Source organism: Phlebotomus papatasi, chromosome 1 (genome assembly GCF_024763615.1).
Source record: "Phlebotomus papatasi isolate M1 chromosome 1, Ppap_2.1, whole genome shotgun sequence".
Lineage (NCBI taxonomy): Eukaryota > Metazoa > Arthropoda > Insecta > Diptera > Psychodidae > Phlebotomus > Phlebotomus papatasi.
The window spans coordinates 37,695,491-37,718,922 of NC_077222.1; the positions used below are offsets into that span (position 1 = coordinate 37,695,491).

At 33.3% G+C, this 23,432-nt stretch overlaps 2 protein-coding genes across 2 annotated transcripts; both read right to left on the minus strand.

Moving 5' to 3' along the window:
• Window positions 1–2,174: 2,174 nt before the first annotated feature.
• LOC129799035 (hematopoietically-expressed homeobox protein Hhex) lies at window positions 2,175–17,227 on the minus strand. Its single transcript, XM_055842633.1, has 3 exons — window positions 16,724–17,227; window positions 2,596–2,798; window positions 2,175–2,528 (listed from the first exon to the last, which is right to left on the minus strand). Exons 1-3 carry the CDS (start codon window positions 17,082–17,084, stop codon window positions 2,286–2,288), a joined length of 807 nt encoding a protein of 268 aa, XP_055698608.1. The 5' UTR covers window positions 17,085–17,227; the 3' UTR covers window positions 2,175–2,285.
• A 188-nt stretch (window positions 17,228–17,415) lies between these two features.
• Window positions 17,416–21,625, minus strand: LOC129799031 (ionotropic receptor 21a-like). Its single transcript, XM_055842627.1, has 5 exons — window positions 21,260–21,625; window positions 20,828–21,199; window positions 20,655–20,763; window positions 18,078–18,726; window positions 17,416–18,020 (listed from the first exon to the last, which is right to left on the minus strand). Exons 1-5 carry the CDS (start codon window positions 21,477–21,479, stop codon window positions 17,679–17,681), a joined length of 1,692 nt encoding a protein of 563 aa, XP_055698602.1. The 5' UTR covers window positions 21,480–21,625; the 3' UTR covers window positions 17,416–17,678.
• Window positions 21,626–23,432: the final 1,807 nt, after the last annotated feature.

A 23,432-nucleotide genomic window follows, 5' to 3' on the forward strand; every position in this document is an offset into this window, starting at 1 on the left:
GTAGAATGTCACAAGAAGCCCGGAAACTTTCCATATCATTCATTAAAGTGAGTTGACTTCGGTATTCAAAGTACGTGCGGATTAGCGCATTCCTTGACCTTTCCGGGAGCCTTTCAAGGCATTTCTCGCTACATCTCTTTCGTAGAGATGATGCTCCTTTGTTTCTCCAGGCATTTGTCCAACCTAGTCATCACAAAAGCTAAAACTTCACGAAATTTCGTGAGAAAAACACCTGTCCAAAATAAGAATCATCACCTCACTGGTGAATGTCTTAAAAAATTTCCCATTTTTCACACGAAAAATATAATTCACAAGGCAAATCTCACTTCAGGTCAAATGTACAAATCATCAGTAACGTGAATCAACACAATATGCAATGAATATTCAATAATATCACTCAAAAACAGCGAACAAACTTTGTTAGTACTTCACCAAAACTAAATAAGACTGAAGTAAGCCACGAAGTTCTGTCATATTTCTCGTAAGCAATTGCTCACACTGAATTTTCAACAAAGCAATTTCAACTCAAATCATATTCAAATTTTAACGTATTTAGTGTTAAAATCTTCCAAAAAGAACAAATATTTAGATAGAATTCATTATTCATCAAATATTGGAATAAAAATCCATCATTTTAATCAATTTATTTTTAGTGTCCAATGTTATCCTCAAAGTGTCCAAAATAAGAAACTGGACAAAATTATGAGCATTTCCCCTATGGATTAATATTCTGGGGAAACACTCATAATGTCTATCTTGACCCCCTTGTGGTTGCACAAAAGTCGCTATTGCGAGTGATGTCCTATGCTGGGCGTAGAGAACACTCGAGACCTCTGTTCGAGAGGTGGAGAATCTGGCCGGTGAAACAGCTCTATATTCTGAGAATGGCTGACCTCTTCTTCAATCAAAAGGAGAGCTTTTTGTATCCCACTTTATTTGTGGAGCGTGGTGGACGAGGAAGGTCGGAGATGTTTGTGGTGCCCAGACCTAACACTGAAAGGTTCTTGAGATGCATTAACTATTCGGCACCAACGATAGTTAATAACCTGCTTCGCGAATTGAGCCCGCTAAACAGGGCGACCCTGATGGTGATATGGCTATGGCGGGTGGATGCGGACGAGCTACAGAGTGTCGTGAGGTCACGATACGCTTGAGTTGGGTTGGGATCCACACCTCCTTCATTTTTAACGTTCGTTTTTGCTGAATCCGTGACTGTGTTTGTTTTTTTTTTTATATATAATATTGACACTGTTATAACTCTCTGTTGCGCGTTACGTGTATCTTGCAATTGCAATGGAACCAAACAGCCATTTTTGGCTCGGTATCCTTACCCTCGGTGGCACTTCTCATTCCAGGGATTGAACCATTGTACACTGAGATGAGACATAATATATCTATCTATCTATCTATTTTGTTAAATAAATCAACCAAGACGTACTGTATTTTCATAAAATCATCAAGTAAAGGGATTTCATTAAAAATTCAATGAATTGCATTTTCGAACTCATATGATATGACAAAAAAGCTCGAATGGCATTGTCAGGTTTCGAACTCACGCGTGACAGTGTCACGAAAATTACAGAATTCCCCTACTGGTTTGCTGTTTAACATAGATAAATTTTGATCAACTATATTCGAAAATCGTCAGATTCTTATTTTATTTCTAAAACTGAAAATTTTGAATTACATGACTCTCGTCTGAAGCTTCAGAAGACGAGATCTATGTATGAATGCATTCATTACTATGATTGTCTAAAAAATGGTCGACATAAGTCCAAGTGTTTCAAGTAAAGTAGCCATAAAAGACAGTGTTTACAACTATCCCATGTTTACGGCCTCAGTTTCCCCTAAACTTACTTCAGTGGACGTTTCCCAACTGTTAGGTCGCCTAGTCCTAGATTAAAACCCAATTGAGCAATCAATCAGAAAGTACACTGTGAGCTCGATTGCTTTTGTGAATTATTTCACGATTATTTTTGGCAAAATGATCGTTATCGAAAAGGAAAATTTCTGATAAGATCGTCTTAGTCTCTAAAGCAGTATGATTCACAAGACGAGCTTCCAATTGAGATCATAAATGACGCAAGTTCTCTGAAAATAATTCACCTGTTAGTTTAAAGTCCAGTCTTTAGATGACGAAGCTTGCCTTAAGTTGTGCAATCAAAACAGAGCAATTTGTGTGATTAATTCGGATTTATTTTGTGTAACGGTGAAAAATATTTCCTAGCTATTTAATACTGACGTTATAGTTTCTGTGGGACTTAAATCAGTCCTAATGGATTAATCTATGACACGTTTATAGGCGAGTTGGATTCTTCAAAGTTATCTTCTTCATCAGAAGATGTTTCATTTAGGTGTGCTTTCGAGTTCGAGTTGTATTTTGTATGAGGTCCTGCCAAATTCAATGGAGGGGTTGAATTGTCGTCAGAATGGGTATCTGAGGGTCCTGTATTAGGGGAGTCCAAGGTAGTTGCTCCATTATTGGATCTTCTCCATTTGGCACGTCGATTTTGAAACCAAGTTTTTACCTGTAGGGAAAAAGACGTTAAATTTTGAATAAAGAAATCAAGGATTTGGAATAAAGGTAAGCCTGACCTGTCTATCGCTTAGTTTGAGTTGCATAGCCAAATGTCTCCTGTCTTCTGGCGATAAATACTTGTGATTGGAGAATCTTCGTTCGAGACTCTGTGTCTGTTGAGGGGTAAATCGCACCTGTCCACCTTTTCTCTTTGACCCGCAAGGTGGGAGTAAGTAGCCGCCATAGGGGTGAGGATAGAAAGGCCAGAGGCGTGGCGATGCTGAAGATAAAAAAAAGAAAACAAACATGGAATCAGTCGGCAAATGTAAACACTTTGCGCGTAAAAATTCCATAGAGAAAATAACCACATTAAAAGGTTGAAATCCACCTTCGATATCGCAAGAGTATAAAGTAATTTAAGACCATTATTATGAGTGGATTGATCTACTATCGCGAGAGCAATTAATTTCTGGTCAAATCACATTTTATCTTTCAATTAAATTGCCATATTATTGGGTCGGTAGCATTTCGCTTGAAGTGGGCCCACGAATTCTTTTTTTTTCACAAGGATCCGACACAACAGTTCCTCAATACTCAGCCAAATAGAAACGTAAGATAAGGAGAAAAATGGCTCAGTGTAATGATAGCGTGTCGGCAAAATGAATTTATTGGAGTAGCCATACAATATTGAACAGAGGATCAGCAATATAACACTCCTAAATTGAGGGAATGATCGATTTGATTGATTATCAGATTTACAACACTCTTGGAGCAACTCATAACACTTCAAATAGAAAATGCTCTTTCAACATAGTATTGTATCATATTGGAGAATTTTAGCTTCTGGAAATTACATCAAAGTACGATGACACTGCAGCTGTACAAATTGCCAAAATATTCCATATCAATTCGCGTTGTAATTTTACGCAAAAAATGCGTATTCGGTGCGATGGCAATATTTCAGTATTTAATTGATAACACATGCAACTTTTGCGATAAATCAGAGCCTTTATGTACTTTGTGATTAACACGCTTTTCCACTTCTTCCAAATAGCCAAATATTTTGTTGCCCTCCTCAATCACGGTGATGGTTCCTCATGAGCTTCTGATAATGTATAATTGATCGCTATATCAAAAAGTCTAGCTATAGCATTGAGGCAAGAAAATGAGAACGCTGAACTCTTAACACCTTCTTATTAATTCCGAGTAGCTCTTATAAGCTACGCACAACTAATCTTGTTTTGTAAACATGTATTGTAAACTAGTTTAGACTGAGCAAGATTACTTAACCTAGATCTTTTCTCTTTAATTTGAATTACCTATTTTTATAAAAAAAAGTTATTATTCTTCTTAAAATGGCGTCTTCATAACAGTACCACACACTCTTAAAAAAATTGTAATAGTTCACTTTTATTTCTTTGTTCTATAACAAATAGGGAAAGGCGCCGTATCTTAGGACGATTCAAGCTTCGAACAACTAATTTTTTCAATATATTTTTAAATGAATTTTACTCATTCTAATACGCCTTTTTAGTATCTAGTCCAATTCCTCAAATTTCCTGAAAAGAGCCATTGATAAAATCCACTACGAACATAGAAAAAAATTGAGTTTTCCGAAGCTTGAGTCGTCCAAAGGTAGCGCGACTTCCTCTACAGCGCTATATATTAAAACAATTTATTTTGTAAACATTTCTTTTAAACAAAAATCAGGTCAATTATGGTTTTATAAATTTTGTCATTTAAATTATATTTTCATAATAAGAATATGAGAGTGAGAATTACAATTCGGGGAGACAGGGGTAGAATTAGCCAGCAAATGAAGTGTATTAGTAAAAAATCAATGATAGTTTTAGCCCGCCACGGAAGAGTGGCTACAATTGCCCCGAGGGCTGTTTCAGTGCTTGTCATCTTATATAAAAAATTGGATAATTATTATTCAAGTGAAAAATATTTTTTAATTAGGTTTATTAAACCAGAAACGAGGTAAAACTATGAAATTTTGACTAACAACTTAGAAAACCAAATGCTGGTCCAAAAACTGTAACATCAAAATTACAATGTTATACCGATTATATAAAAATGCTCCTAAATTGTTGGATAACAGGATCAGACTTATAAATATTTCTGGGAATATGGGGATGTGTTCCTACTTTCATTAAAAAATACTTTGCTCGATGTACATTTTAAGGAATATGAGAAAAATCCACTGACTACTAATTCTACCCCTGGCTATAGGTATCCCGGTATCCCCTACTTATTTTTTTCGAAATACTAAACGCAGGCTCGAAAAATAAAGGTTTTTATATTCCGTGTTACTTTATTTTTTGTCTTTAGGAATTATTATAGTAAATAACTTTTGGTTTTATATGTTTTTATGTTTAATTTATTGGAAAATTCTTTTGGTCTGGTGAAATTAATAATTTCTCCCTTCAATTGTAAGATGAATCTTTATGCCTTCGGCATAACTTTTAACTCGGTTTAAATTATTTGATGAAATCAAAATTTGCATCCCTTTGTCTCACAAGAGATTTGCATAAGTCTATTGCATTCCTTTTTTGTCTCAAAATTTGACTGAATCAAATTTCATTTGGTAGAACAACAAGAAGAGTACGAAAGAGTTGGAAAGACATGAAAAACTTTTAATAAAGATAGGGAAGTGAATTTTGACTGAAATTTTCCTGATCTAAAAGGTGTTCCAGAGCCATTAAATTTCAAATTCATCTTTAAAACCTAGTTCGTATTCTCCGAAAAGATCTTTGATTTTAAAGTGTCAATTTTTTCGGATCTTATAAAAAGAATCCAATACACTGCGCAAAAAAAATTCGAAATGGAAATCTTAAAGTGTTTTGAGTTGTCTTTTAATTTAATATCAATTAAAAATATCTTGTGAACACTTAAATACTGCAAATTTAAAGTAAGTTAAAATTAGATAAATAAAATTAGATTTTCATTTTCAGTGTCGATCGTTCTATCAATTCCTTTAAAAATTTAAAATAAAATATAATTTGTGAAATATTTCCCTCAAGTCTGAGACCAAGATCAAGATTAAAATTTCAAGCTGTCAAATATTTCCAAAATCAAAATTTCATATTCTGACGCGAAGCATTTATGAAACTTAAAATGTCTTAGGTAAGAACCAAGATTTTCCACACTTAACGAAACGTCATTTCTGGCAAATATTTTCATTTCTTTGCCGAATTCATTGAAATTTCGCCATATAAATTAGAAAAAATAATTATAGGTTGCATTAAATAATATATGACATGATATTATCGGGAATAAAAGAAGTGCACACAAAATTTGTGACGTGCGATAAACCCTGAAATGCTTATGAAAGATATCATTCTTTTGCAGGTATTCTCAGGATGTTGTACTTGAAAACGTACATCTAGAACCTTTTGAAACATTTCGATTAAATTACAAGATCAAACATAGTATTTTTCATAGTCATTCTCTTTTTGTATCATCTCTTATAGAAACTTTCTTAATCAAAAACAATTTCCGCATGAAACTCTTCAAATTGTTACTGTCTTGAAAATTCCAAGCACCTCCGAGAGGTTATTGGAATTATTTCTTCAATGTCTTGAAATATTGGTTCTAGAATTTCAAATCTTAATATCCACTTAGAATCTTGGATTTCAAGATTCTACAAGACATTTAACAGATTTGACATCTTGATCTTGATTTTTTGATTTCAGAATACGAAAATCTTAAAATTCTCTTTATCTTGATCTTGGTCTCAGAATGGAGGCAATTATTTGAAAGATTTTTCCAGGATTTATCATTAGAATTTTAAGGTTTACTTATAATATAAATTGTTAAATAAGTATTATAGAAATAACAAGGACTCTCTTTTACAAAAAAGGAAAACTCTTCAAAATATATACAGCTACATGGAATTCAAATTTCGACAAAGTTCAACTAACTCGATAAAGTTCAACTTCTAAATTAATCCAAATTTTCTAGGGAATTCCATATGGGTTTGCATTAACCTTCTTTCTTGCTTTTGCTGATTGATAAAAAGGGTGTCAGTGGCAATTTATGTTGATTATGGAAGATGACATGATGTTTGGAAAAAACACGAGTCCCGGACATATTTGTCTATGAAATTGTGTAAGGGGGGGTTGCAGGGCTGTATGAAAGAAAGGTAAATAATTTCAGTGTAATCTCAGCTACTGGACGTAATTGATGACTTCCATTCGAGTTTCAGTCTTATCGATTAGGTGATTGAGTATCGAATGATGGTGTTCAATTAGATGTTTGATTTTTTCTATTCGACATTTATTGATGTTTTCTACGACTCTCAATTTTATTTAGTTCAAAGTTTAATTACATTATACTATCGTTCATCTTTTTTTTCTCGACAACATATTTGTTTTACTCCTAGAATATTTTTTCGGTAAAATATGAATTTATTAATTCAGTGAGGTATAACAGTTCTATAGATTTCTCAAAATAAAATCGGTAGTTATAAGTCTTTTTAATTTTTCCACGTAACATGCTTTCTGTAAATTCCACGTCACGTTATTGTCTCTTGTTCAAATACTTGCGGATATAATGTCAACCAACACAATTTGATCATCATTTACCTGATATGGTGGCGCGATAAAGAAGTATAACAGTTAATTTACACGGTGGTAGAGATACCAAATGAAGTAGCCAAAACATGTATTGGCCCTAGCAAATTGATTTTTACGGTATTACTGTATGTGTGATCACATTTAATATTTGTCAACGTTCACAAAATTGATGGCATAAGATTCATTTGTGGCAGTGAAATGGGATTTACAATCACGGGCAGACAACGATATTGAAGACATTTAGTACGATTTCAGGGAATTTTTTTACGGAAAATTAATTTCTCACTGATAAATGATTGAGCTTGAATTCCTGATAGACTATACGTGACATATTACCTTATGCCTGATTCATAGAATTAGATTTTACAAATTGATTTCAATAATTTGGTATAGGTATAGTTTTTTTTTAAAGTTCTTTTAATGAGAATAATAAATAAGAAAATTGAATTAAAATTTGGTTCAGATACATTTCATATATAGACTTAATTTTAATTTCTAATGATTCGTATCTTTGAATAAGTAAATTTAATAGCATTATATTTGTGTTCGTCAATGGATCACGTTATGAATAATGTTTGTGAATAAGGTACAAACTTTTACGAACTTATAAGTGAGCTATACAGTTCACTGTATTTCATAAATCCCCGTCCTAATTTACAAATATTTACCAAAAAAACAACAAATTTTTTGTCAGTATTTTTGAGACTACTCGTGACAATAAATTGTAATGAATTGATGTAGAAGTTATAGACAAAAGATTTATTAAATTATGTGAAGTATGTACATGTTTTCTCGATGGGTCCCGGTCAAAATCCCGAAAACCAAAATTCTAACCTGCAAAATCCAGAATGACAAAATTCCCGAAGGGCCAAAATCCCGAAAATGCCAAATTTCCGAAATAGGGAAGGAAGGAAGGAGGAAATTTTGTGTTTTGGGAAATTATTTCACATATTATCCTCTGTATAATTTCGTGACTTTCAAGATTTTGACCTCTTCGGGATTTTAACTTTTAGTATTTTAGTTGATACAGGTAGAAATACTATTTATTGCTTTTATTTTGTCAAAGTCAAGTACTAAAAGTTCGACATAGCATCAATTTTGATATTTTTTTTGGTACTTCAATAGGGTAAGTGTGCCAAATTTCGGCATAGTTGCATGCAAGCGCCAAAGTTTAATGTTTGAAATGTAATATTTTTAATACAAAGTGAATTTTTTTAATACTTCTTCTTAAGGCGTCTACACATTGGGAGCAGTTTTCTGTCAAAAATTGCGTTTTTGACAGAAATTTGGCGTTTCCCCCTACAACGGTGCAGGAAATTTCCTTCAAAAAAGCAATTTTTGACAAAAATTGCTCCCAATGTGTAGAGGCCATTAAGGAGTATTGCTTGGAACCTTGTAGACAGTTTATCGTCTTCATTTTTTTTTAAATCATTCTTAATAAATTTTGAAATGAATAAAAAAGGACAGATAATCCTAACCGGCTTATGTAGGTGAGATTCTTAACGTGAGCTAACTCGGAGTGCATGCAAATTCGATTTAGAGCTGAAGTTGGGAGACGCCATTCAGTTATCTTGAATAAAATTCGTGAAATTATACAAATTTTGTATTTAAACCAAAATATCAAGGATTTGGATGAACTGACAGAAAAGTGTTATATGGGTGAAATGTAGACCAGAATGTTCTCTATAATTTTGCCGTAGAACTTGAACTCATCGATTACTCAGAAGCCAAGATAAGCGAGGTTTTTTGTTTCTTAACTCGTTTTTTCATCCAGAGTGCCCCAAGTAGTCATTTGTTGAACTTCAACTATATCAAAGAATTGTTGTATTCTGTGGGACTTTCCATTTAAAACCCTATTTTAAGTGTCTTGGTGGAGTAGAGGCAGTCAAATTGGCATCTGAGTGATTTCAAAGCGTTATTATGGGAAAAATCAATTTTTTCACACTTAAACGGCAAAATCGGAGTGATAGCGTAGTCTGAGCGGAAAATGATGTATGGACGAAATGTAGAGACAAATATCCCCTACAATTATGTCGAAGTAATCATCAAAATCGGTTCAGCGACAGTCGAGATAATTGAGGTTATGTGATATTGAAATTGGTTTTTCGACTGTGGCGCCCCTGGTGTTAGTTCCACAAAGTTCAAATGTTATAGAAAGTTGTAGCATTTGGTGAGATCTTTCGTTTAAGCCCTCATTCATCAAAATCGGTCACATAGAACCGGAGATATGATTTTTTAAATTTTGTGAACTTTGACCCCTCATATCTCCGGTTCTATTGAAACCACAGCGCACATACGCACCATTTTGGAAACGTCCTAGACTGGACTACAACATACTAAAATTTCATTAACTTGCACAATGCCGTTTTTGAGAAAAGTGACTTTGAATTTCGATGAATTTTGACGCTATCACAGCGCCACCTGTAGTGACTTTTTGAACTTCCATCTGAAAGTTCTCATCGAGACGAAACCAAAAAGGTAAAATATATGTCGATATGTTAATTAGAACCGGAGATAGAGGCCGGTCAATGTTCGAACTTTGACCCCTTATAGCTCGGGTCAGGGGTTATGGATCGACTTAAGGTTTTTTTTTGTTTGATAGGTATAATCAACGGCTACAACATACTAAAATTTCAGCCCGATTGCATAAGGAATTTTTGAGTTATTTAACTTTTAAGATTTAAAAATTTTCTTTTTAATAATAGCGCCCCTAGCGGTGGTTTTATGAACTTGCGATGTTAGAAGAGGAAGTGGCATTTCACGAGAGCTTTCCAAAAAGCCCTCATTTTTTTAAATTCTGACAATTAGAACCGGAGTTATGGCCATTTTAAGAAAATTTATTTGGACCCTTATAGCTCGGGTCAGGGGGGTCGGGGGACCTTAAGTTTGGTATTGATGGAAAGCTCTAAGGCCCAGCTATAACATACTAAAATTTGAGTCCGCTCGATGCCATAGGGCCGGAGCTATTGAGAAAACAAAAAAAGGGGGGTCTTCAAAATGGCGGAAGGAGGGGTGGGGGGTGGGGGGTCAATGCACCATGTTGCAATTTTCATACGATATTTAACCTTTGCCGAAAACCGCAAGTCGATATCTTTTTTAGTTTAGGAGCTATTAAGCTCCAAAGAGCGGCCGGCCGGCCGGCCGGCCGGGAACGTAAATTAGCCACATATATATTCGTGATCAGGAAGTGGCGAAACACATTTTGGCCAAGTTTGAGCGCGATCGGAGGACATGAAATTTTGTTAGGATTATAGTAGGTGAGATTGTTAAGAATCTCACCTAATATAGACATAGCTTTGGTGGTCTATTTCGGCCCCCTTGATTCTCGTAGTTCCTTGTCCTTCCGGTATCCTTCACATCATCTTGCTTGTCGAAGCGACATTTTTTGTTATGTTTTGCATTGCATAATCTCTAAAGCATGAAAAATCTAAAAATTTATGGAAATTTGAGGAGCAAAATAGTGTCCGGAATTGCAATCTGTCCGAAATTTGGTACACTTACTCTATGCACCATTGCATTCAAGACAATTTTGTTCGAACAGGACTTACGTGTTGTCTCGAATACTCGTTAGACGTATCAGATTTCCAGATATTGGTTTCCTAGAAATACATTTTGTTTCATACTTCGTAATCGATTTTTCAATAAATTTCACTTTGAGTTTCGCAGCCTAAACTTTGAATTTGTCTTTCTTAGTTATTATTTTCTAAATTTTTGCGACTTAACAAGATGACTTTCTCTTATATGGGCTTTAGACCTAAGGCTTAGCCATAAGGCTTAACTTCTCTAATTGCTTATCAGTGGAAATTTTTTGGAAAATTTTGCCTTAGAAATGGACTATTGGGAGAATTAATCTATTTGAATCAGAAGAACAAATTAAATTAGTTGCTATTTAGGATTTTGTGACCTTCGGAAACTAGGCTAAACCTCTATAGTCTGAAGACGGTCTTAGTATACTCATGCTCAATTCAAACTTGAACTTGTAACAATTAGAAAGATACACGCGAAGAAAATAGATCAAATAATTTTATATAAGATTTTTTACAATTTTTTTTCTTTGCCTAAGTTAATTTTATGGTCACATTAAATTATACATTTATTTTGTAAATACTTGCTTAATATTTCAGTAAATATAAGTGAGATACAATAAAAGCTTTCGTGTTGTAAGTATGCTTTCAAAATTGCATATGAGAATTATTGAGACAACTAGAAAAAAATCATCAGAAATATATTGCAAAATAATATTTATTCAGATTAAAACAAAAGTTGTTGTTTATTGCTCACAAATGGATGAATAAAAGACTTTATTTTATTATGCCAAATAATTATAATAATATCCTCTTATTATTTGGATATCTTGATGGCAAACATTCACATGATGGAAAAGACTTAACGACTATGGATTACTTATTAAGGCTAAAATCCATCCACATGACAAAATACTGCAACGTCACCAAAATGATAATATACTTATCGATGAGGATTATGGGGGTAGAATTAGTTGATCGTGCTCCCAGGTATAAGTGTCTTTTATATATCAATTGATGTGTGAAAATGTATTATCAAATCGCACAAATCGTCGCTGAAAGGTGGTATCACTTCCAAAAGTTGATGATTTTCTGTGTAAATGGGACCTCGAAAGGCAAATTTACGATAAAAAAATCACAATTTTTCGTCCTCAGTGTGTAATTAAGCAGTAGATAAAAATGCAATTAATTTTTGGACGAACTCATTCGATTGTGATTAGCAGAATATTTGAGCCACTCACATAGGTAAACGCGTAAATCCTCCTTTCAATTAATTAGGAAATCATTATCAGGCGTGGAAAGCATACGTGGATTAGGTATCTAAATTGCCTGTTTTTCGCCTCGAATTCCATCATTTGCGCACTGATTAAGTGCGTTGAGCACCACAGGGTGATTTTCATATTTTCCTCACCCGAGACACTTACACTAAATTCACAAAAAAGGTGTCTGATCATGATATTTTTTTGGGTGGTTTTGAAGTCAATAATTCTGTGCGACAGAGTCCAAGAATTGGAATTTTATATGACCCAATGAAGTCATCAGAAGCAGCGGTTTCCCTTTGATGTCTGGTGCAAAAAGAGACCCACTTCAATAAATAACTTTATTGGAAGATTTTCTCTAAATAGACCTCATTCACGTCCGCACTTTGTGTGTAATCAAGAGGCTTATTAAACATGATAAAAAGGTATTTTGGACATTGATATGCCACAAAAATGTTACTCATAATCCTTCGATATACTCAGTATTTTCGATATATTCTAATCATATGCACTGTTGAACTTGTATTTGCACTTTTATTGTGCGGGTGTGATCATCTTTTTTTTCGAGGGTAATGAATGTGAAAGTAATCCTTAGGTATGGGGACAAAAAATCAAATTCCAATTATCACTGCTCGATGAGTGATTGCTTTTTGGAAAAAGGTGTCTTCAAATAGAGATATCAACACCAAATTGATCCCTAATGGCGCCAAGTCTATCTATTTTCATCATTTAAGTTTCCAAAAATTGTGATTTAATTGTGAAATATTCACTCAATTGACGCAATGAAGTTTTATTTTGTTTTTATCTTTTTTATATCAATGAGTTTTTTATAAAATTTTATTTTGACATAGGGGCAGGTGGGCACCGTAGAATTTGGTAAGATTTGAAATAGGTTTATTCTCTCTTATTTTTAAATACATAACTAATTAATTTTAATTTAATTTAACTTCCCAATTTGTTTGTAGACTAAATTACAGCGGTGGCTAAAATAATAATAATAATAAAACATTCACAAACCCAACTTTTTTACTTTTATGATTTTTTTTCTAGTAGGGGATTTCTACTGAAAAAATTTTGACGTAGAAATCTTTAAATAATTATCTTACATCGAAAAAGTACAGTTCTGAAATAGATCAATATAGTAAAGTTCTGCTTGGATAAAAAATAGAATAATTTTCATTTATAGTCATAAACTGAAATTAATTTTGAGTAATTGGAAAAATGACAAAATTTTCATGCAATGGTAATAATTATTTAGTGCCTTGACAACCAATTTCCCAAGTTTGGATAAAGGAAACTATGGGAAAATATAGAACTTTTCCGTTCGGGGCTCTTTTTGAGGATACGAGAGCATGAAATGATCGTAAGTCATAGCTGACCACATTAAATTACGTAAATGAATAGTCCGTAACCTCGTCCGTAACTCAATATAGTATTTGCGTAAATATAAGAATTGGGATTTTTGCTGTCACCAACGGTTCCACATGTCAATATTATTACGGGGGTTCCCCTAATTTAGGAGTCTAAAAACGACCTGGTATTTGCGAGTTTTTTTTTGAAGACAAAGAAACTACCAATCTTTTTGAAATTTTTGGTATATCTTTATACATAATTTGAAGTGCCTAAATTATTTTGTTCAAAAAAAAATATTACAAAATGGCGACAAAATGAATAGTTCAGTGGAGCGTCTCATCGTATCACTGCAGCTGATAATTCTTGTCTGAGAAAAGGCAACTCCATTTTTTTCTATTCTCGTAAGTGTATGTAATATTAAAACTAATAAAACCCGAAGAACATCGTGAAATCGGAACTTTCTTCAGGGTTTTTAAAAAGCATGCATTTTTTGATTAAGATTTTGACTTTAACATGGCTAATAAAACATAGAAAAATTGGGTTTTCAATAATTCTTTTAGTTCAACTCAAAAAGCATTTTATTCTGAAGAAAACAAGTCTTCATTCGTTTTATTCCGTCAATAAGTTTTTTTTTAATGTTTCCCGCCAATTTTAAGATATTGTAAAAATAAGGAGTGGAGGAGAGAAAGAGCTCTTCAAAATTTTGGATGGTCGCCCGAGCCCTTGCAGATGTGCTCGGCGTTTCTTTACTTTTATCTCTGTATATTCGGAAATAATTCCAATTCGCTTCTGAAATTCGAGATAGTTTATCTATATATTAAGAAATAAAAAAAATAGATCTTTTTTGATCTTGTAATTAAGGGACCCCATTAAAAAAGAATAACCATAATTCAGTATTATCGAATTGTTCAATGTGTTAAAACCATCCTGGCATTTTATTACAAATTGTTCTATAGAAAAATTATAGTTGAAATGTTGAAAATATCCTTAGATAACTTCTGGTTGAATTATATAATAAATGGATTTTCTTCGAGAACTTATGACCGGTCAGTCTATTTTTTGCTGATCGGCTCAGTAGAAATATACTGAAACGCTGGGAAGTTCTGTTACGTATTTACAATTTTAGAACCTGACACGTTACAGGCACTTTGTGTCACTAGCTCACTGGTGACCAATAACTATGTGATTTTTTATAGGTATATATTATATATCAGAGGCGTGTAAGAACCGTTGAAACAGAATGAACATCAAATAAACCATGTACGTCAATGGTCAAAACGCTACTATAACAAACTTATTTTGACGTTAATTCGGTTTCAACGGTTTTTGCACACCTCTGTTATATTTATATAGGGGAAAGTGGTCAGATAGCTTCCAAATGTGCCAGCTTTCGAAGAGTGTGTTTTTTTCCGAAGCAAAATTCTGTTCTACTAATTATTAGGGATAGGTTGTGTTATTTTGAACAATAAGTGTAGCCCAATATTTATTATTTTTCTCAAGGAATACTAAAAATTTACAATATTAGAAGTGTGACGCATTTGGAACTTAACATCCTTTCTTTATTAAAATTGTTAAGAATCCAAGATTGTATAAATTGGACGACTGGATCTGAAGGTTACTACATTATAGCAACACAACGTATGAAAATTGGATTAATGTTCGAAATAGAAATTCTGATGAATTGTGTGAAACTAGTACAATTCCATATTAGAATTTACTACAGAAAGTTTAAGGAAATTATTGTATAATTTATTCAGTTCTTCTGGCCTTTATTTGGAAACTGTTTTATCTGAATTAAAAGGCTTAAATCGTTCTTAAAAATATTTTCACCATTATTAATGGAAGACACATTTAATAGGTTAATTAAAATGTCTAAATTAAAATTTCTTCTGCTGTTTTTAAAATATTTTGTTAATTTAGTAGATTTTATAATTTTATTTGCTCAAAGAGGGTTTCAGTCCTTGTCACTTTATTAGTATTTTTCATAAAAAAGCAAAATATTGGAACTTGCGAAAACCATTTTGAAAAATGGTCAAGTTCTTCTATAGGAGGTTGTTTCTGTATTGTTATCAAATGAAACTTTGAAAATAACATTTATTTTCCAATTGCATATTATCAATAGAATATGTTAATATATAAAAGTGTATTAGAACATTAATTTAGTTGTATAATTTAATTTTCGGTCTGATAATAATTTTTACCTAAAAAAATATTCAAAAAGATCAATTCAAAAAGTTGTAAGAACTATTGCTCGAATATAATAATAAAACTAAAGAAAGCGGAGTAATTTAATTATTAAGTTAAACTGAATAATTACTGAATTTATTAAATGACTAGTTGATGTTCGTATCGTCTATTACCGTACAATTTATGATTTCTTTTCACTCGACATTAGTTGATAGCATCAACGAGTTGTTGTTCTTGTATATCGCTCCTTGGAAATTACAAGGGGTCAACTCACTTTTTTGAGATTTTGAGATTCTAATGCACTTAGAAAGACAATTTAATAAATTTTCAGATGATATAAGTCATTAAATTTCGTTATTAGAAAAGTTTTTCAAAATCTTAATCTTTTTGATTGCTTGCATAATTTTGTGTGAAATAAAGGGATAAATAAAATATATTTATCGTTCATATTTTTGTGAAACAGGGGACTAACTCAAGCAAGTGGATCCCTTGTCATTCTAATTTCAGCAAGATTTGCACATCATTTAGAACGACAAGGAGCTAATTTACTAAAAAACATATTTTGAAAGGTAAAAATATAAAAGTTTCGATGTTTACACTAATGCTCATACAAATAGAAAAGAAATAAATTGTTTTTGTTCAGTCATTGAATTGAGATACTTATTTAAACAAAGTTGAATTTTTCATGCTGTCTCCTGAAAAATGGCCGAAAATTAGTTAGCCCCTTGTAATTTACAAGGAGCGATATATAAATTAACCTTTATTTTACAAGAAAGTATAGTTTTGCAAAGAGTGAGCAGAATTGTTAGTTACCAAAAATGTTAATTTTGCTCTTATGGTAATGATCCAAAATCAATTTTAGATCAATGAAAAATTTCATTTGCTGGCTAATTCTGCCCCGGTCTCCCCTACTCATAAATTGTAATCGTTTTAATGAAAAAAAAATAATAATTCTACTCTCTTATTTTCTGAGTGTTAATATTAAAAATTATCAATAAAATAATAGTATTGTACAATTTTATTTCTTTTATTTTAATTGAATCATGTTATGCAGTATAATGTTGAGATTAAAAGAATTCATAACACATCAATATTTCTTGACACATTATTCGACGAATTTGTTAAAGTTTATTTCCGAGATTTATTTTGCAAACACAGGAAGGAGATGTGATTAGGATTATCACCAATTGCCCTATACTCACTTATATTAAAGTGAAATAAATTCCCCATTTGAATGCTTACATCCTGTTGCGCAGTTCGTGGAAATATACTTTTTAATCTATCATGTAGAAATGTACCAACCTTTATGAAGTGCATTGGCATAGTGCTCTAGGTATGCGGCTGCTGGTGAGAATGGCTGAGGAAATCCCACGGGGATGGGAAAGCACAGATTTGGTGTCTTCTGCAGATCCAGCATTTGGGGGTAGATCGGTGTGGGCTTTCTTGGGGAATCTCGCCCTGATTGGAGGGTATTTGAGGATGACACCGTGGATGCTGTGGGGTCAGATGGTGGTGAAGATGGTCGATTGCTGGAAGTGGCTTCCATATCATTGTTCTTGATGACAGTGTTTGATTGCTGACGCTGTGTGGCCATCTGATTCTCCGTCTGTTGCTGCAGAATATCGTCAATCCGGAATGAAGATTTTCGTTTCGATGAGCCCATAGCACAAAAATATTACTTGCTCAATGTCTTCTTCAACTCAATCTTCACTCAAAAGCAGCACTTGCATTGATTCACCCACAAAAATCAAAACTCACACGAATTATCCTCGATGTGCTTTCGATGAGGTCTAAATTGTAACTAAATATTTTATCAATTGGTAGAGGCCACATATAGAAGGCTTAAGGCATGAGTTTCTATCAGAAAAAAAAAACACTTTTTCCCCGATAAAGTCATGATAAAAGACTCAAATGGATTTCATATTTGGGCATTAATGGGCTGCGTTTGACGTTCTATTCCTCTTTTCACCCGAAAAATTACACACAATAAATTACTTTGAATTCAACTTTATTTGCTTATAAAGCAGTGCTTGAAAGAGGAAGGTGTCATCTATTTTTTTTATCCAAAAACTACTATTGAAAATCAAATAAAACGTGCATACATGTCAAAACCTGGTGGAATTCAAATCTGAGAAAATTTCCACAATTTACTCTTATCTAGAGCCCTGGGCTGTACTAATCTTCATTATTAAGCGATTGAAAACATCCAATAGGCATCGTTTTTCGTAATCTTCCTGATAAGATCAATTTCAGTGGATCATTGTCGTAAACCTTTCTGTTTTAGTAACGCAATCATTAATTCGAAAATGAACGCCATAGTAGCTAAAGTGAGTCCTATTGCCCAAAGAATGATGGGACCAGAAATATGGGCTACTTTAAGTTTAGTAATTCCTGGAGATGCCTTGTATCCTGTACTAAGAAGGTGCAGACCAATTTGAACCTTTACGTTGAAATACTTTTCTACAATTCGCCGTTCCCAAAAGTCCCAAAGTCCATGCTGAAGAACTTCCAGCACATGTTTGTTGAAGTAGTCCATTAATGGCCATCCTCGAACTGCATTAGGGCTGGTCCATTCAAAATAGACATCTTCTTTCGTCATCTGTAGTACAACAAATAGATTAAAATTGGCAGGTTTTAAACCCAAAATTCCCCCTACATCAAAATTATCCAAGGCGTCTTCCTGTATATAGGGCTCAAATGCGTATTCACCAGAATTTAATCTCTCTATTCCTAATGCAAAAGTTCTAGTTAGAGACACCCGACGAAATTCATCGTAACTCTTAACTTCGAAATTCTTGACCATCGTTTTGAAATCAGGTTGATCTGTTCCCATTAGTGAATAGAGCCAAGCATCCGACGGGGCTCCCCATTTAATACCGCTCTCTGCAAACTCATGGTTAGTATCGATTGAGTCTTCGTATTTTGGTACTGTCAGGACACTAGCTAGTCCTCCGCTATAGGAATTTCCCACAATGACACTTGAAAGGAAGAGAACAGCCAAAAGGATTCGCATTGAGGACTTCTGATGTGTCCCAGGGGCAGATTGTTGAAGGTATATGGCTCCAATAGTCAAAGCCGCTGATCCAATTGATTTCTTTGATCTTGACAAAGTCTTCTGGATGTGATACTCCATGAAATAGTAAACAATTACATTCACAAGAATTACGAGCAGAATACCCATCCAAACACCCCAAGTGAAGGGTAAAGTTGGTGTAAGAGACGCCGGGAGAACTTGGGCAGCTGGAACTAGAAGTCTCACAGCAGATTTTGCAATTGTGAATGAAAAATCCATTTCGTTATAATACCTATAGAGTACGAAAAGTGATTATGGGAAATTGATAACTGTTCATTGCCAAAATAATAAGGTACTTTCAAAGCTTCAAAATAGGAGTTTAAAAACCGAACTTAAGGGAATCTTAAAATTTTGAGAGCATTCAAGAAGGACTCAGGTAAACGATTTTAACATTTTTTGTATCTTTAAATCTCGTCGAAAAAGTATTTCGGTAAATAAATTAAAATTTCAGAAATTTATTTTATTATTGAAGAGTTAGCTTATCAGTTTTATTTGTGTAAGTAAATCCTGTAATTCTTGTTTTATGTAATTCAATATAGTAATAATAAACTCCAAAGTTATCTATCTTTGTGTTACAAATTTTAATTGAAGATCTAGATTTCAAAATTGTAAACTTTATAAAATGAATAAAACAAAACATTTGAAAAAGATATTTAAATTCATTAAGAATTTACACTCGTGATGTTCTTGAACGTAATAAAATTTCTTGAAGGTGAAATATTATTTCGGCAAAGTAGTGCATTAACAACAAAATAAAAGGAAAATTAAAAATTTTCAAACTGTTAAGAAATTGGCAAACTTGAGACCATAAATATTTTTTCACACCTATAACAATGGCTTCATTTTAAAATTTTTATAAGCAGTGAGATTTTGTGAGTAATTTTGTTTAGAATAATAGATAAGGGCAATTCATTTGACAAACCCTTAAAATTCAATGGTTCTGTTGGCTGTTAAAGAAACTTTTAGTTTAAACCTCATTTAATTGTTCTTAATTAAAATAGGAGATTTTTAAACACTTCTTTCCAAAGAGATGGCAAGGCGTCGCAGCTTTGCGGAATGCTCGAATTCACGAGATAGAGCTCTCCGTGAATTAGTTTTTCACATGATCTTTTGGTGCTTGCTCGTCTACTAGAGATCAATCTGATTCATAAATCACAAAAGCTTTTGAAAATCAAAAAAATCGGTACCTAACCGATTCATTACCGATGAAGACCGATGCAGCTGGGTTTTAAATTTCAATATCTTTCCAAAAAATCCAAATTTAACCAACTCGGTTTAAAAGTGGGCCTTCCAAAGTGATTGTCCTTTGACCTTCAATAATTCAAAATGGTGAATATTTCGGTCATAGGTATATTTGGACGAAATGTTCACCTAGACTACCTCTAAAGCATATCCGAAAACCATTGGAAAAGTTTAGGCCAATTTTGAGAAAAACCGAAGAGAATATAGTTTTTAAGGAGGGGGGGATAGGGGATAAAGGAAAAAATACTGTCCGATATCATGTCCACTTATGGGGGGGTCATCGAAGACCGGAAGTCGAAGTCTTTTACCGTTTAGCGAGTGTACCGTGAGTGGCAAATCGGCAGATTACGCGATCAGTCAACGAGATCGCGCTGATCGCGCAATCAGTCTCCAAGATCGCGCTGATCGCACTCAAAGTGTACCGTGAGTGGCAGACTTATTCACCCCCTGGTTTATGTATCAGGGGGGTGAAAAGTAAAAAAAAAAGATTATAACTGCTCTCTCTTTGAGTTCGAGCAGTAAAATGAAAAATATGTTTTCGAGAGATTATTTTAAAATTTTTGTTATAAGTATTAGATTTATTGTAGTTAATACTAGGTCTTCGCCAATTTCTGAAATGTATCATATAGGTAGCCATCTCTGACTAAACTCATTCAAATTGCAATATAAGAAAATCAATTAATATAAAACTAAACGATTCGGTTAGTGAGATTTTCCGGTTTTTCCTATTACATTTTTTCGTTTATGTTTTCGAATTAATTTTTGTCGAATATGTGTTAGAGAAAATGTGATAACTTAGGACTTTCTGAAAATGTTTTTGAGTAAGCTCAGATTGGGGAAGGGGGCAAGTATTTTGGAAAAATGTAAAATTCGCAAAGCTCCAAAATTTTCTATTTTAGAAAAAACTCCTGTCCTTACCACATTGATACACAACCAACAACAAAGTCCACTTCTTTTTTATAGACACTTCCAAGAAGCCCGTCGGATGATCCATTTTCATACAGTGTGCCCCAGAAATCAGGTTCGACTGCGATGAGCATAAAAAAATCTTGCAAAAATTTAGTCCATCGATTTAGTACTTAATAACTTACATCTTTTAATTTTCATAGTAAAATTTCTCAGGCGACTGAACTCAAACATCATTAGAGCTTCAGAACCGTCAATGAAGACGCTTTTCTGATGATCTTGATCTAGCTCATCTGCATTTCCTTCACCAGGTTCAACAATATCGATCGTCATGTATGGCAAGTACGTTAATGTTGCCATTCTAAGGTCTTTACCTTGCAAATCTCTGAGTTTATCAGGAAAGAAGTCTGGACTTTTTTCAAAAAGGAATGTCCCATCTTTTTGAAGAACATCCACCAAGATTTCCTTATCATTTTCAAAATTGCTGCTAAATTTTTGTGTTATTAAGTCGTACTCTCCATTTGAAGATTTTCTTACAATCAAATGTGTTGGATAAACTGCAATTAGAGCTTTACTTTAAGAAATTTTAAGGATACTTATTTTTATTCCTGTCTTACTTTCCAAAGCTTTATGTTGTAGAATTTCTTCTGTTGTGTTACCACTTTGATCATCAATAAGAAAGATAAAGTATTTATCCCGATGGCGTTGAAGAGACTTTTGAGTAACTTGATACTTTAATGCAATAAAGTCCACAACTCTTGGCGTTGCAACGATGAATCCTTGACATCCTAATTCAGTAATTGAGAGGATTTTCTCTTCGAGTGATTCACTGTCCATTGAACTATCAACTGAAATCCATGAAATCGGTGGGGAAGTTTGAGATTTAAAAAATATTTCAAGTTCATCTGCATATTCCTGGTAAACATCGCTCGAGGGTTCCCCATCAAAAATAATTGCAAAGGAATTCAGTTCTAAGAAATATCGTGGAACTGTGATGGAGAGAAAATTGTGTTATTGAAAATGTTTGTTTAAAGAAAGAAAATTGATTCAGTTTGAAATAAACCGACCGATTTGATTGAAGAGAGAAATAATAGAAATATTTACAATGACGCCACCAGCCAAAATATCCATTTAAAATTTTCTTTCTTTACAATTTATAACTCCGTCCAAGAAAAAAACAGTCTCACACTTTTCTTTTAACTTTTCTTGCGATTTGCCACAAGATCTTGGTGTATCAAGAAGCTTTGGAAAGTTTCTACAGAATTAATGCTCTAGAGTTGGTTTTTTATACCACATGGAAAATTGTTTACTTTTTTCTTTAGCTCGCACATGAATGCTTAATGTATTTTCTGTTGAAACAATTGCATTTGTTGATGTTTCATCTTCTTAAAATTAAAACCAGCTTGTCTGTAGCATTAAGCAATCATCCAATTGAATTATTAATTTTATTTGAAGTTCTGTGGTAACGCATTCTGCGCAAATGCATTATCTTTGAGAAAATTGCTTCATGGCAAAGAGACATTTTCCTTTGAGGCAAATGCCTCGTCAGAAGGAAAAGTAATTGTGAGGACAGAGGAATTAGTGAAAATTAACTGTATGATTCTCTATTAGCAATTTAGTTCACGTCATAGTGAAAAATCTCTTAAAATTCCATCAATCATAGAGAAATTCTCAGGCATACTGAAGGGGGAAGAATTCTTGTGACGGAATTGCGTGAAAAGAGCCACATTTTGGACCAAAAGAAGCCACACACGCAGGGGAAATCGTATCAGAGATGATTTTAGACACTTGTAGCGTCTCCCGTCCCGTCTCAGAAGCCGCCTCTTGCCACCGTTATCCCTGTGATGTTTCCTAATGGCATCTCATGTTATAGCAAAACCCAAAAGCAACTCTATAGAAAGTGAAATGAGTAAATAAACGAAACCAATGAAGGGGTTTGTCAATTCTCTATAGCAATCTTTAGATACAGATAAGGCTCAAAATATCTAATAGTAATTATGACTACATTTTGACTTGAAAGACGACATAGGACGACTGAAACACTTAAATCAAAAAATTTAGGCGGTTAATTTTAATTGAAAATGTAACTTAACATGGGTCACGGTTAATTTTATACATAAGGCCGGCCAAAATCCCGAAAGCCAAAATTCTAAAAGCCAAAATCCAATCAGATAAAATCCCGGGAAAATCGGGATTTAATCGGGACTCATATTTAATTAACTCTACAATCACAGAAAAGCTCTCAAATTACGAGTATGTTTCTTGCATTTTTTTTTCTTATTTGAAATTACTTGTAAATTAAATTTATAAACTAGGTTAACAAGTTAAAATAATTTTCAATGGACATGTATATAGTGAATAAGGAATAACTGATCACTTTGAAATATTCCAAAAAAGTATAATTTCACGTCATTGTCATTATGAAAAAAATTATTTCCAAAAAAAATTTCAAAACACATTACGAAATAAGAAAAATTAGTGAGTTTTTGAAAAAATAACAAAAAAAAAACACTTTTTTAAGGAAATATTAGCAGGTGTTACTGCCTTAAATCTCTTTAATTTAAGTCAATTATCTCTTAACATTAAAGTTGTTATATAAAAATTTGTAGTATCTCTGCTTAAAGAGTTACAGGTTTAGGTAATGATTGTAAACGTTCTTTTTCTTATCATAAAGCTCAGATCCCGGCAACCGTACACGATAGGTCTTATATTCATAAGAGTGATGTTTTTTTTATGATTTTTGAGTTCGAAAGCCGGATGAGGTCGTTCATAATTCTGTTCAGAATATAT